At 41.5% G+C, this 15,806-nt stretch overlaps 1 protein-coding gene and 1 long non-coding RNA gene across 8 annotated transcripts in view; one reads left to right on the top strand and one right to left on the bottom strand.

Annotated features, from left to right (window-relative positions):
- The window catches only part of FRMD4A (FERM domain containing 4A), a 435,019-nt gene that overhangs the window by 335,720 nt on the left and 83,493 nt on the right, over positions 1-15,806 (top strand). For all 6 annotated transcript variants that reach the window (XM_056573366.1, XM_056573365.1, XM_056573364.1 and 3 more), the window contains one exon: positions 6,496-6,518. In XM_056573366.1, coding sequence (XP_056429341.1) covers positions 6,496-6,518 — 23 coding nt within the window. The remainder of the gene's footprint in view (positions 1-6,495; positions 6,519-15,806) is intronic.
- Positions 67-8,379, bottom strand: LOC130368920 (uncharacterized). Of its 2 annotated transcripts, none has more exons than XR_008892601.1 (3): positions 8,171-8,379; positions 3,030-3,173; positions 67-297 (listed from the first exon to the last, which is right to left on the bottom strand). It is a non-coding gene; the product is annotated as an uncharacterized LOC130368920 (long non-coding RNA). The 2 variants fall into 2 exon arrangements; XR_008892602.1 differs by lacking the exon at positions 8,171-8,379 and adding an exon at positions 3,266-3,381.

Genomic DNA, 15,806 nt, shown 5'->3' with positions numbered 1-15,806 from the left:
TAACTTGGCCGTCCGCTTCACGTCTAATGAATCCCATGTGACAGCAATGACCTTTACTTTCATTTTACATTTTAAGAAGATTGAAAAAGGAGTCTTACTTTGATATTTACATTTTTGAAACAATTTAGTTAAGTCCCAATTTGCACTTTCTCTGGTTATGTAGACAGCTCCCATTGTCACGGTTGGTGATGGCTAAGAAACAAGCCTGGTCTAATGAGATGCATTCGTGCGCAGCACAGAGAAGAGGTCCTGACATCCCTTTTCAGTGCATGTATCCTGCGTCAGCTTGTATTTATTCTGTATACAAAGAAGAAGAGGCAATTGGAAGCCTTGTTACTAGATTTTCAGTTTAGTTGCAGCTCTTGAATACGATCGTATAGAAATATATAATGTATCATAACAGAGTTGCAGATGAGTTGTGAAACCATCAAGTTCTTATATGGTCCGAGGCAAAGTAGGCGGAGCAAGCAGAATAGGGGGAACTATCAAGTTCGCATTATATTTGTGGGCATGCTCCTGAAAATATAGGTCCTTGTTATACAGATAAGGTTTATATTTGAGGCCAGTTCTGCGCATTAATAAAGGGGCATATACTGTAGGCCGGTCTTGCTTCTTATTAAAGTGGTGTATATATATATATTTAGGACCAGTCTTCCCCATTATCAAAGGGGTATAAACTTGAGTCCCATCAGTCAGCTAAACGCTCATAAAGCAGCAATTGTTGTGTGTTTTGGGAGATTGTAACAGCTTATAAGCTTACAATAAAAGCCTAAAATGGTTTATTGCCTTCATTTCTACAATAGTGTCATTAACTGCCAGTTCTAATATGTGATTAAACAATGCCAGCTTATGATAGGGGCCTGTTGGCATCATCCACAGCCCTGTGCAGACTTGTGGGGGACCACAGGCACCAAAGGAACGGTTGTTTTAGTAATAAATAAATAAATCTGTGCACAGGGGACCTCTTTTTAGAGTGCCCTGCTGTGACCTGTCTGCCAAGTAAGTGCCAGGACATCATTTTTGTGGGCCCTGGCTCCATTACACCCCAGCCAATAACTATTTTGTTCCTGTTATTTGTCACCCAAATAGTGTAGAGCCTAGATTCTCTGTGTGTACATGTATTTCCGGGAAAACACACCATGGCCCAGATTTAGAGATTTAGGGGGGAATTTATTATTGCATGTACACTATATTTTTTTCAGCTTTTAAGTAGACAATTTTCTCACGATTGTGTAGACTAGTCAAAATCAAGTTGTTTGCAGTGGTCCTGACTTTATCATGTGCAACCTTTCGTTCTTTGCTGGGCGCTGCTCCAGAGACATGACGTCACGCTACGCCCCTCTCCATTCATGTCTATGGGAGGGGGCGTGATGGCTGAAATGCCCCTTTTAGTAAGGACAACAACACTTTAACACAGTAACATACAAAATGTATTTGGCCAATACATTGGTAAAGCTTGTAAATAAACATGAAGCAATGCCTCATATTTACATTCAATGTTCAAGTATTTAGATTTTTGTTTCTTTTTTATTAAATAGACTTTAAAGGAGAAACTTTTTTTTTTTTAAGAACTGGTGCCAGAAAGTTAAACAGATTTGTAAATTACTTCTATTAAACAATCTTAATCCTTTCAGTACTTTTTAGCAGCTGTTTGAATTTCAAATTTAGCAGCTGTTATTTTTTGAATTTCTTTTTAGTGTTGTCCACAGTGCTCTCTGCTGACACCTGATGTCCGTATCAGGAACTGTCCAGAGCAGGAGAAATCCCCATAGCAAACCTATGCTGCTCTGTACAGTTCCTGACACTGACAGAGGTGTCAGCAGAGAGCACTGTGGACAACACAAAAAAGAAATTCAAAAAGTAAAGAATTTCCTCTGTAGCATACAGCTGCTAAAAAGTACTAAAAGGATTAAGATTTTTTAATAGAAGTAAATTACAAATCTGTTTAAATTTCTGGCACCAGTTCATTTAAAAAAAAAAAATAATGTTTTCCACCGGAGTACCCATTTAATCTCCTCAGTCACAATCCCTTCTTATTTGGTGTAATACGCAGGACTACAGGTGCCCCTACACATTAGATGCACATTAGCTAAACCCACTGATTTTGAAGGACTGAAATGTCTTGACTCCCCTGATGGCAGATGACAAGGGAAAGAAGGAGCTATCATGTTATGTTTCAAAATTCCATATCCGTTATGTAATATAAGCTGCCACTTACGATGTCTGACATTGACTGATTCCTCTCTGTTGAACATGAATGATGAACATGTAGCATCTAAGCATAGTCTCAGAGAATGTCATGACTTAGTGATTATCTAAACTACAACTTCAGGATAGCTCTATACATAAATGCTTGTCTATTTAAAGGGGTACTCCCATGGAAAGCTTTTTTAAATCAACTGGGGCCAGAAAGTTAAACAGATTTGTTAATTACTTCTATTAAAAAATCTTAATCCTTCCAGTACTTTTTAGGGGCTATATACTACAGAGGAAATGCTTTTATTTTTGGATTTCCCTGATGTCAGGACCACAGTGCTCTCTGCTGACCTCTGCTGTCCATTTTGGAACTGTCCAGAGCAGGAGAAAATCCTCATAGCAAACATATACTGCTCTGAACAGTTCCTAAAATGGACAGCGGAGGTCAGCAGAGAGCACTGTGGTCCTGACATCAGGGAAATCCAAAAAGAAAAGCATTTCCTCTGTAGTATATAGCCCCTAAAAAGTACTGGAAGGATTAAGATTTTTTAATAGAAGTAATTTACAAATCTATTTAACTTTCTGGCACCAGTTGATTTAAAAAAAAAAGTTTTCCATGGGAGTACCCCTTTAAGAGTAATAGCTGTTGGCCAAGCTAGTCATGGGCAAACTGCAATCTACCGTAATATATATACAAGAGCAATATAATATCTATATGCAGATGGCCCAATTTATTACAGAATAACCATTTTTTCTAGTCTGTCCAGGCACCAGCTATGTGTGGAGGATACAAAAAGTGTTTCCAACCATCTGAGGAGCTTGTTATCACTTACAAATACTGGAAATCCTGTGTGTCATGTCACCAGTCTTTCCCTTTCCAATGAGAAATTACAAATTTGGTGTCATTCATTTATTTGATCCAGGCAGTATTAATGACAATGGTGTTTTTCTCTTTGGATACATAATGTTTTTGCTTCCTGTTAAAAAATAAAATAAATTTAGTCTTAAAATAAAACCCTTACAGGACCATATTAAGAACAACTGTCGTTTTTTTTGTATTTTTTTGTACCTCTGTTTTTTAACTCCGCATTCTCATCTAATGGGTCAGTTGAACTGCGCAGACATTTCACCAGGGTAGCCGAAGGAGATGTGAAAGCCTAAGAGCTTCAAGCTGCAATATTGTCTATGTATTCTCTATAGCAACGCTTACAAAGGAGCTATACAATACAGAGGTCATTGTTGAATAGCATCATTAAACCTCATGATTTTCTGCTAACCAGTGTTGCTATGTGACATTGTACAATATAGGAATCAAAGAGGCAGTAAGATAAAATAGACATGGATCAGGGATTAAGATCTTCCTAGCAACTTACTACAGTGCTACAGCTGCCACAGGAATAGAAGCCGAGGCTGAATAGTCCTGTGGCATGCATGGATTTTCTGCATCATTAAGTTAGGGTTGTGGCAGTGACATCTCCCCCTCCCCCATGCTCTTAATTGTAAATGTTTGAAAGATCCGTAAGACTAAAAACTAACACTAAGCTCCCTAATGGCCTGACTGGGCCTCTTTAAGATCATTCCACAGAAATTCTTCAAGAACCCCTCGGCCATGGGAAAGGGTGTTGTGTCTAGCAAAAGGGCTTCCTAAACAATAAACTATGGGGTCTTGATCTAGAAGGATTTAGATCTTCATATTTTCTAAAACTTAATAATAATCAGACATAGTATCAGACATTACAATATTACACACTATATATTAACAGAGCGGAGAGCATGTGTAGGATGGTAAACAGAGATGAGGGAGGAGATGTAGGGAGGGGTAAGCTGCAACCAGACAGCTCTGGTGGTGGCTTATCCTTCCCTAAACAAAAAGGGACGGGCAGCAAAAAAATCCAGAACACTCGACTCTTTGACCCAACAGATGATGTTGATGGAGAGTCAGGAGGCCGCCATACAGGAGGCCGCCATACACCTTAGATCAGTGGTCTCAATCTGTGGCTCTCCAGATGTTGCAAATCTTCAACCCCCATCATGCCCGGACAGCCAACGGCTGTCCGGGCATGCTGGGAGTTGAAGTTTTGCAACATCTGAAGGCCACAGTTTGAGACCACTGCCTTAGATAATCTAAGGTGTATGGGAACCATTAGGAGCTTTTGAGGCAAAACTTTTGTATGGGTCTATTCACACTTACAGGATTCTGTGCAGATTTGATGCGCAGAATTTTCTGCTGCAGATTTCAATGTAAACTGAACACAGCTTGAAATCCTGAGCATCAAATCTGCGCAGAATGCTGTACGTGTGAATAGACCCTTAATGAAGAATGCTGTGGACACCTAAAATGCTCTATATGTGCTGTTATAGCTCTGAGTGTGTTCATATTACAACTTAAAATTCCTTTAGTGGTGGTGGGTAAGGCTGCATTCACACCTCGTTTTTTACATACGGGTGCCGGATCCAGCTGGGCGAGGGGAAACCGGGCGCTCCCGTACCCCAGCCGGATCAGCCCGTGAATCCATTTACCATGATGAGCCGACTGGAGTCAAACAGTGACTCCGGTCGGCTCAGTTTTGACATACTATACTACGGTTTTAGGTCCGGTCAGGAACCCGCATACGGGTCAAAACTGAGCCGACCGGAGTCACCGTTTTGACTCCGGTCAGCTCAGTAAAGTAAATGGAGTCACGGGCTGATCCAGCTGGGGTACGGGAGCGCCCGGTTTCCCCTCCCCCAGCCGGATCCGGCACCCATATGCAAAAAAGGAGGTGTGAATTCAGCCTAAGAAAGATAGTAGAGCTTTTGTAAATTCAACTAAATTAAATGCTCAGTAAGACCAGTGGGTGCTCTATAAAGTGTCAGCTTGTGCCAAAAACTCAACTGTTAGTGAACTTTGCTGTCATTAAATAATGTTTAATACCTCCTTTCATATTCCCAATATTATTTCATAAGATATATTTTATAAGATCCCACCTTACAAAATAAATAGATGCTATTTTTGGAGCAAAGCGCTTGGGCAAGCTTTTGTCCGCTACAAAATCACAGATAGAATTGCTGACAGTGGCAGAGAACTGGCATCAGGATGGTGAACAGCGGGACACTTCTATCACACATTAAAGGAGTAGTCCAGTGGTGACCCAGTGGTGAACAACTTATCCCCTATCCTAAGGATAGGGGATAAGTTTGAGATCGCGGGGGGTCCGACCGCTGGGGCCCCCTGCAATCTCTCTGTACGAGGGCCAGGCTCTACGGCCAGATAGCGGGTGTCGACCTCCGCACGAAGCGGCGGCCGACACGCCCCCTCAATACAACTCTATGGCAGAGCCGAAGCGCTGCCTTCGGCAATCTCCGGCTCTGCCATAGAGATGTACTGAGGGGGCGTGTCGGCCGCCGCTTCGTGCGGAGGTCGACACCCGCTATCTGGCCGTAGAGCCTGGCCCCCGTACAGAGAGATTGCAGGGGGCCCCAGCGGTCGGACCCCCCGCGATCTCAAACTTATCCCTTATCCTTAGGATAGGGGATACGTTTTTCACCACTGGACTACCCCTTTAACTAGATCTCCCAGTAGGTCTGTGCTTCGAAGATCTCCAGCCCTCCATTTGCATGGAGTTTTATTATGTACAACCTCGTCCTCTGCTAAATATTTCAAGAAGTAAGGTTTTTTGAGGCAAAACTATTAAAATGTATATTATTATTTGTAGGTTTTATTTATATGTTTATATATGGTATACATAGAGCTGAAAAAACCCTGGAGCTAAATAGAATCCTTGCTGTTGCTGTTTATTGCCCTACATCCCATCATCAAAGGGCAGGAGAGCCCAGGGTTTATTGCTTCCTAATACTTTTTTCTATCCTTTGTGGGAAAAACTGCTGACATTTTCCTCTGGTCGGTCCTGCCTGACTTGTAGGCTAATGGGTCTGTTTTGTGTCTTTGTAAAAGATCATATAGTCCAATATGGCATCCACTCCACAAGCTTATATCATGTCCTATAGGGGAAGATTTATTAAAACCTATGCAGAGGGAAAAGTTGCCCAGAGCAACCAATCAGATTGCTTCTTTCATTTTGTAGAGGCCTTGTTAAAAATGAAAGAAGCAATGTGATTGGTTGCTATGGGCAACTTTTCCTCTACACAGGTTTTGATAAATCTCCCCCATAGTTTGTATATCTTTGTTCAAATGTTTGTGATATAATCATCCTAGGTATAAGAAGCTGTTTTTAGTTCCTGAGCAATAGAAATAGTTAAGAGATGCAGTCGTAGGAATTAACTGTCCTTAACCTTCTTTATTTTTTGTGTTCCATTTAGGAGGCAAAGGGAGACTTCACCAGGTATGTCTATAACTTCTCCATACTTTTTGGTAAGGTATTTATCTATAGTGTCGGCCCAATGACCCAGATCTGCAGGAGACAAAAATGCGTCTGATCTATCCATAACAACCAATCACAGCTCAGCTTTTATTTTACCAGAGCTTGTCAAGATATGAAAGCTGAGCTGTGATTGGTTGGTTGTTATGGACGAATCGGGCACATTTATGACTTCTGCAGATTAATTAATATGGGCCGAAGGCTTTACAGTAGGAAGAGGATATTTTCAAAGTATTCCAAAAAACACTGATTAATTTTTCAGGTGTAATTTCATAGTCTATATCTTTCATATGTATTTTTCCTATTAAAGCATTATTTTGGTATATCTTCCAATCTTTTCAGTATGAAAGGGGAGACATTTTAAGTTCCATATTACAGGCAGTATAAGTTGTCAGTGCTGCAGCAGTGATTCTTCTAGCTGTCTCTATGAAGATCTATGCTTTAACCACTAAGGAACATGCAATGTAGATGTACATGTACCTCACATTGTACATGAAGGGGGAGATTTATCAAAACCTGTGCAGAGGAAAAGTTGCCCAGTTGCCCATAGCAACCAAGCATTTTGCAGAGGCCTTGTTAAAAATGAAAGAAGCGATCTGATTGGTGCTATGGGCAACTGGGCAACTTTCACTCACAGTGAATGACCAACTTCAAGGATGATGCTGATGTCGGTAATTAACTTCTAGCAGCAATGTGTTTGCGGAGGGCCAATCAATTTCCATGCCAGTGGAAGTCCTCCCAAAGTAGTCCGTGCTGGTCCCGGGGTATTCTTCTAATACAGTCTGTCTACTACTACCAACAGAGTGCATATCACACTATAGCATAGCATTATTCAGTATTAGCAATCTAATGATTGCTTATGATAGTATCCTATGGAGGCTTTAAAAGTGTAAATAAAATAAAAGCCCCTCCCCTTATGAAAATTAAAAATTACCCCATTTTTCCTATTTTTTTTAAGAAAAACTGTTAAAAAATATTATTATTGATCCTCTCCAGTGAAGGTGTAAATGCAAAAAAAAAGTCCAAGATTTTTTTGGTCACAATACATCCCAGGAAAAACATTAATAAAAAGTCACATATAGACAAAAGGGGTCCTGACAAAAACTACACATCAGAGTGCAAAAGAATTAGCCCCCAAATATCCCTGTATTCTGAAGAAAAAAAAAATTTGGTTGTGTTCTTAAAGGGGTTTTCCGCTGTACACATCCTATCCCCAGCGGCGGGACCCCCGCGATCACCGGGCCAACAGCTGCGGCGTCCGGAACACGGAAGCCTGCAGCTTCTGCGTTCGTGATGTCACGCCAAAAACCCTCCATTCATGTCTGTGGGAGGGGGCATGACGGCTGGTACAGAACAGTCACGCCTCCTCAAATCGACTTGAATGGAGGGGGCCTGCATGGCCAGTCATCAGGCATCGAGCGGAGTTCGCTCCATGCCCCGAATGACAGGGGTACCAGCTCCGAGATGGCGGCGGCGGGACCCTCGCAATCTAATATCTTATTCCCTATCCTCTTGATAGGGGATAAGATGTGTGCAGCAGAGTACCCCTTTAAAGGAAAACTCTGATGCCCCCTAGAAAGAATAAACTAAAATCAAAATGTAGCCCATTCACGTACCTGTCCATAGAGCCCCCTATCATCCGATTGGCCGGCTGCGCAAGCTAGGCGTTTCCTTAGCTGAGCCTATGCCATGCAACATTGCGGGGGTTCCCAGCGGTAGGACCCCCGCGGTCAGACATCTTATCCCCTATCCTTTGGATAGGGGATAAGATGTCTAGGGTGGGAGTACCCCTTTATTGCTTGCTTTGCCCATGAAATGATTTGCATCGGAGTACTCCTTTAAGGCCAAAATGGGCTCTATCCTTAATGAGCTCAATATGGAATCACGCATTTAGATTATTGTGCCTGTAAAAAAAAAAACTAAAAAAAAAAAAACAGTTGTCTATCTATATATATATATATATATATATATATATATATATATATATATAATATAAAAAACTCAATGGGGCAGATTTCTCAAAACCTGTCCCCAGGAAAAGTTGACCAGTTGCCCATAGCAACCAATCAGATCGCTTCTTTCATTTTTAACAAGGCCTCTGCAAAATGAAAGAAGCGATCTGATTGGTTGTTATGGGCAACTGGGAAACATTTCCTTTGCACAGGGTTTGCTAAATTTCCCCCAATGTGTGTATGTGTGTATGTTCCACAATCACGTCCAAACTGCTAACATGAAACCTGGCACACATGTTACTTATATGTCAACAAAAAACATAGGATAGGTGATTTAACCCTTACTCACCCCCATTTGCCAGGGTCGGGGTTTTTGTTTAAAGTCCCATACAAGTCTTTGGGAAATATGTTACTGCATAACTTCCAAACGGCTGGAGATATTTCGATAATACTTGGTCACATGTTACTTATATGTCCACTTAAAATATAGGATAGTTAATTTAACCCTTAACTACCCCCATTTGTGAGGATCAGGGTTTTTGTTTAAAGTCCAATGCAAACCTATGGGAAATGTATGTTCCCACATAACTTCCGTACGGCTGGAGATATTTCAATAATACCTGGTACACATATTACTTATATGTCAAATAAAAATATATGATAGTTAAATTAACTCTTGCCTACACCCTTATATAAAAGATGGGTTTTTGTTTCAAGTCCCATGCAAGTATATGGGACTTCTAGTACCTCACTCCACAAGCTCCGCTCCGCTTCTCCTGGTGAATGTGTCAGTCTGGCTTGCAAGACACACCCCATCTCACAAAAACACGCCTACGGTTTAAGCTCCACTCCTTTTATTCTCTATCCTTTTTGTGCATTGGTCTGGCTTGCAAATCACCCCTAGTCCTACAAAGCCACGTCCCCTTCTATTTTCAGCTTACAATACCTTCATCACAAATCAGTCCCACCTGAGGACCGGATATGGAGACGGACATGGGGACAGGATAGGAGGTTGGGATATGGGGACAGGATAGGAGATTGGGATATGGGGACAGGATAGGAGGTCGGGATATGGGGACGGGATATGAGGTTGGGATATGACAACAATATATGAGGATGGGATATGAAATCAAAAGCTTCCTCCTTTGTTTGTTTTCCTCTCCAACAAGGATTAGGAAGGAAAAACTGGGTAATGCCGGGTACTCAGCTAGTATGTTATAAAAGAAACATCAAGGAAAGATGAGTGTCACAGGCTTAGATAGGCAAGACATGCAGGACTTCAAATCAATTTGTTCTTCTTTTCTATGCACGACTGACTGAGTGTATTTAGTAAATTGATCACAAGAAAAACAACACAAGTCGGTTCAAGAGAGTCCTATATTTCAGGATTATAGACAACCTGCTGACTTTTAGCTCTGTTTACATTCCTCATGCTGAGAGATGGCAGCATGCAGAGAACCTTGCTGGAGATAAAGCCAGGGCTGTCTTTAATTTTGATTGGACCCTAGGCAAGCACAGACACACATTAACAGACATACACTTATAGACACACACTACAGACATACACTTACAGACACACACTACAGACATACACTTACAGACAAACACTACAGACACACACTAACAGACACACACTAACAGACACACACTAACAGACACACACTAACAGACACACACTAACAGACACACACTAACAGACACACACTAACAGACACACACTAACAGACACACACTAACAGACACACACTAACAGACACACACTAACAGACACACACTAACAGACACACACTAACAGACACACACTAACAGACACACACTAACAGACACACACTAACAGACACACACTAACAGACACACACTAACTGACACACACTAACTGACACACACACACTAACTGACACACACACACTAACTGACACACACACACTAACTGACACACACACACTAACTGACACACACACACTAACTGACACACACACACTAACTGACACACACACACACACTAACAGACACACACACACTGACACACACACACTAACAGACACACACACACACTAACAGACACACACTAACATACAGATACACTTAGACACACACTAACAGACAGATACTTACAGACACACACTTACAGGCATGCACGTACAGACACACACTACAGATATACAAGTACAGACACACACTAACAGAAAGATACACTTAGAGACACACTCACCTGGCCATCCGTGATTTCAGGTTCTTCTTTGCTGCAGCGGCCTGGACTGTCCCCGTCAGTCCCGGTCGCAGGCTCACTGTTTTTAAGGCCACGGTGCCGCTTTAGAACAGTGAGCCAGAGCCAGGGCCGGCCCAAGACATTGTGCTGCCTGGGTCCAAAAGAGAAATGCTGCACCCCCCCCCCCCCCCCCAATAAAAACATAGCCAACAAAAACTACCCCACATCTACTATTTTACATTCCAGATTTTTTTTTTTTATATATATAACTTTTTGAAATCACACAGGGGGATCAGAGGGGGGATTGAAATGGTACAGGGAGGATCAATGGGTGGGGGGTGGGAATTTAAATGGTGGATTGGGGGGGGATTAAAATGGCACAGGGGGATCAGATTAGGTATTGAGGTGGCCACTCTGATCCCCATCTGCCATTTTAATTACCCCCCCCCCCCCCCCGTGCCAGGTCATTGATGCATTAGCATGGCAGATGTCCTCCCCACATTACCATGACAGATGTTCCCCCACATTAGCATGGCAGAAGTTTCCCCACATTAGTTAGGCGAAGCCTGCCCCCCAGCCTGCCCGACATACTTACCTCCTGCGGATCTTTCTTCTTTCCCGGCGGCTCCCTCAGGCCTTCTTTCCTCTTCCTCTCCCGGCATCTTGTGAGTGAGTGACAGGTAGAGTCAATCACTCACACACACAGCGGTGTTCTGCTTCTGTACTCCAGCTGCCGCAGTGGGGTACTTGCTGTACCCCCTGACGTAGGCCGTGGGATGCCACCGTCAGGGCATAAAACCGTTTAAAGCAAACCAACTTTAATAGAAAAGTGACAGCTGGTTCCCCAGCACTAAATCCAGGTGAACTGGATTAAAATGATACATGCAGTATTAGCCTCCATTGCTAATATGTAAATTTACGCAATGGAGGCAGGAGCTGGCATACAGAGCTTCCCTACCTCCTTCCCCTCTGCTCCAATATGTCCGTCCACCTCGTGAATATTTATGGAACACATGTGAGCACGAGGTGGGCAGGCATATGGGAGCAGAGGGAACGGAGGCAGGGAAGCTAGATATGCTGGATCCTGCTTTCATTGTGCAAAGCTGACCATTTACATTTTATAAATGAAAGCTAATACAGCATGTATCTCCGTAATGGTGGCACAATTCCGGGTAATGTCTGACTTCAGAATGGTCAACTATGGTTTAAATTCTAAAGTTCATTTTTAAAAAGAAAATAAAAATCCTATCTGAAAAGCTAAAACATATACTGAATTGTCCTAAGTAAAAGACAGTAGAACTTACATTAAAGAAGCATTTCCATTTGGACGTTAATGACATATCAACAGGATCTGCCATAAATGTTCAATAGCTGTTGGTCCAACCTCTGGTACCTAAACCTATCGCAAGATAGGTCCTTGGCCCCCTCTTCCAGAGGTAGTTGGGAAGCAAGAAAACAGCTAAAGTGGCAGTTTTTTGCTATTTGTATAACTTCCATTTATGTTAATGGTTGTGTGTTTCAGCAGTCCAATCCCCATTTATCTATCCTGTGGATATGCCATAAAAGTCCAAAAGGGAATTATCCTTTAGGAATAATAAGAAGGAAAAAAATATTACATTTTCATGTTCTTAAAGGGGTTGTCCACAGGATAGGGGATAAGTATCTGATCAGATGTGGGTCCTACCGCTGGAACCCTGCGAAGATACCCCCACCCAATCAAATACTTATCCTCTATCCTCAGGATAGGGAATAAGATATTTTTTTTACCAGACAACTCCTTTAAAGTTACTAGTGGTTAAATTGTTGTTCAGCCTTTAAAATGAATTGCCTATCCATAGGGTAGTCCATCAATATGATATCAGTGGGAGCTGTGAGAACCCTCACCGATCAGCTGTTTGAATGGGCCACAGTCTCATCAATGTTTACATGGGCTGCAGGCTGGTACAAGTCATGGCATTACCATATTGTCTAAAGTCGTTGCCGATATTGTACATATACATATGAGGACTTATCATAGACTGTGTCAGTAATTTTGCAGTGCATTTGCTGTCTCCCTTGTATGTGGTATCTGCCTCTTTATTACTTAAAAAGGATGATGTTACGTGCAGAGGTACAGATCTTGCCATCTTTGCTGTGGGCTCTCCACATCTTAGCATATAGCATTGCAGTAAACCATACAGCAGACCTTGCTTTCTATTATGTATAATAATATATAATTACCATTAGATGCTTTCCACATAATAAGCAATTGTTTCTGTTTTCAATCATGACTTCTTCCAAGAGATCTGTTGTTCCTCCAGCATGTGAAATGCAGTTGTTAACAGGAGCTCGGAAATATCATATGCCGCAGAGTTTCTCATTATTTAACCTTTTCCTTTCTGAGGAATACCCAGCTGGTTATGATTTCAGTATAATAATTTTCAAGCCCTGATTCCTGTACTTTAAAAGGAAAAACCTTAGGGGTCCGACCTTAAGCTTCCCTCTCATATTCCTTGTATCATATTTCATCTTGGAACCAGGGAACTCAGCCATTTATATAAATGCAGTTTGCAAAGTTATTCCTTTCATGGCCTGTGATGGATGACAGTCTCTGTGGATACTTTAAGGACACGTTAACCATGGACCTGCCTTAGCTTCCACAGTTAAAAGTTTAAAAACATTAAGATTATTAAATAGAAGTCATTTACAAATCTGTTTAACTTTCTGGCATCAATTGATTTAAAAAAATAAATAATTCTACCAGAGTACCCCTTTAGAGTTTTCGACAAACCTAAAACCCACCCTTAAAACGTGCAAGTCTTCCACCAGTTTTGGCAAAATTCAACCACTGGTGAGCTGTTTTGTGCACGGTGGGTGTGGCTATATCTCTAGCAGCACTGCTATGGCCACCCAGCCACCTCTCCCATTTTCTCCTCCCCATTCTTCTAGGTCAAGCTTATTTATAGGAAAAGATGGGAGGGGTCCAGGAGGGCATAGCGATACTCTTAGAGGTACAGTCATTCCCCCTGGTACACATAAAAATGCTCATTTGCATTTAGAATAAAGAAAAATAACAGGACAATGATACAGCACATTGAGATACCAAAGACAGACTTCATTACCCAATTACGTCCTCAATTTACCAATAGCAGTAGTTCAATTTTGCCAAAATCGTGGCAGTCTTCCTTTTAATAGGTTGGATTTTGATGCCGTCTAGTAGGTTGTTGTTCTAAAAAAGAATACTAATAAAAGAAGAAATATGTGAAACGCAACACCTTTCCCTTTAGGCTCAGGCAACCAGTTGTCTGAACAGCCAGTCAGCACCATGCTGAATTTAAGCAGCGCCACTCTAAGGCTAGGTTCACACGTATTTTTACATATAGGGTGCACAGTCAACCACTTTCCTATAGACTTACATAAAGCACATTTATGTTAAAATGGTTCACGATTATGCAGACGCATTTTTACAAATGAAATACATTCAAAACTGTCCTTGTTTTAAGTAAGAAATATAAATATTACCAGTGGACCAAAAAAAATCCTCTACTAATTTTTATACAATCAGAATAATTTCCCCTAGAAAAATATTTTGACTGTAAAAAAAAAAAAACGCTGAATACAAAGTTTTTTGGTGATTTAATCTGGTTCAGCTACGCCAAAGGGCAGCTTTGCTGGTTTTCTTGACATCCACTATCTTATTTTCTGCAATTTTTTTTTTTTTGCTTAATCATAACTATTTGTTTTTAATGGCAGTAGCTCCGTTGATCACTAATATTAACCCTTTTTTCCATCGTTTTTATGTTGTTAGTAGTATAACTAGTCCTGATGACAACTGCATTGTAGGAAAATGAGATAAATAAGAATAAATCATGTTCTCCAATTACTTTGGAGATTAGCCAGATCTGTTTTACTGTCTTCACCGACTAAGGCATGAATATGTAATCTCAACACTCTGCAGCACTATAAACACACATCTGACAGAATAATCGGGGAAAAGTACCGTAAGCAGAGTGGTCGAATATAAACGTATGTTCTTAACTTGGATTTGGTTTCACATGTCCAGCAATGAATGGGTTAAGAAAATCAGCAGGGCAGGCCAAGAAATGTAATATGCCTTTAATCTTTCTGTTACATCTTATGCCATATGGGGTGGGGGGGTTATGTTTCCCATGTGCAGACACACAGAAAGCCTTTTAAGGAAAGCTGTAAGTGTGTTTAATAAGCAATGGAAAGAGATACCTGATTTGTCGGATTAATCTCTTAGTGAAACATGAGCTAGGAAAGTAGATTGCGCAAAACAAGACCCTATAGAAACAATAACGCGCACACACTATACGCTTTATTTGGGTGTTTATATGTACACACTCTGCAGTCTGTGGCAAGTAATGGAAGATCGACTCATAGCTCCAGGTGCTGGACAAATGCCAGGACCGTTTCCTGGCTCACCAGGTTTTAACAAGTGTCTGCCCGTTTAAGCTGTTTCATGTAAAAATCCATAACAAAATAATTGCCCTCGAACTATAGTGAAAAGAAATCTTTCATATAAATTAATATAGTTTTTAGTTCTGACAACTGATCGGGTGAAAACAGTTCAAACTCATGTAAACCTTGTGGAGGAGGGGTTCCTAAGACATATGTGCATCTCTGGACACCATATTTTTATATACAGATATCGTGTACATACAAAGTTGAGTTTCTTTAAAACATGCATTGTATTACTGACGCCGATCCTGGAGTATGATACTCCCGAGCTGCATTTATAATTTGCTATTGGAAATACTAAGCAGGCTTGTTGACAAACAATGCAGTAAGGTTGTATCCTTCATTGCATTTGTGAAGACAATTCACAAATATTGAGGATTTCAGACCCTTTGACATTTATGCATGGAGCTCAGGATTTAAAGGGGTACTCCGCCCCTAGACATCCTTTTCCCTATGCAAAGGATAGGGGATAAGATGTCTGATCGCGGGGGACCCGCCGCTGGGAAACCTTGTGATCTCTCCTGCAGCACCCCCTGTCATCTGCTGCACGGAGCGAACTTCGCTCTGTGCAGCAGATGACAGGGGGTGCTGCAGGAGATTGCGGGGTTCCCAGTGGCGGGCCCCCCGCGA

Source organism: Hyla sarda, chromosome 4, assembly GCF_029499605.1.
Source record: "Hyla sarda isolate aHylSar1 chromosome 4, aHylSar1.hap1, whole genome shotgun sequence".
Classification (NCBI taxonomy): Eukaryota; Metazoa; Chordata; class Amphibia; order Anura; family Hylidae; genus Hyla; species Hyla sarda.
Note: the sequence above shows the minus strand (reverse complement) of the source record. Positions and strands in the feature narration are given on the sequence as shown.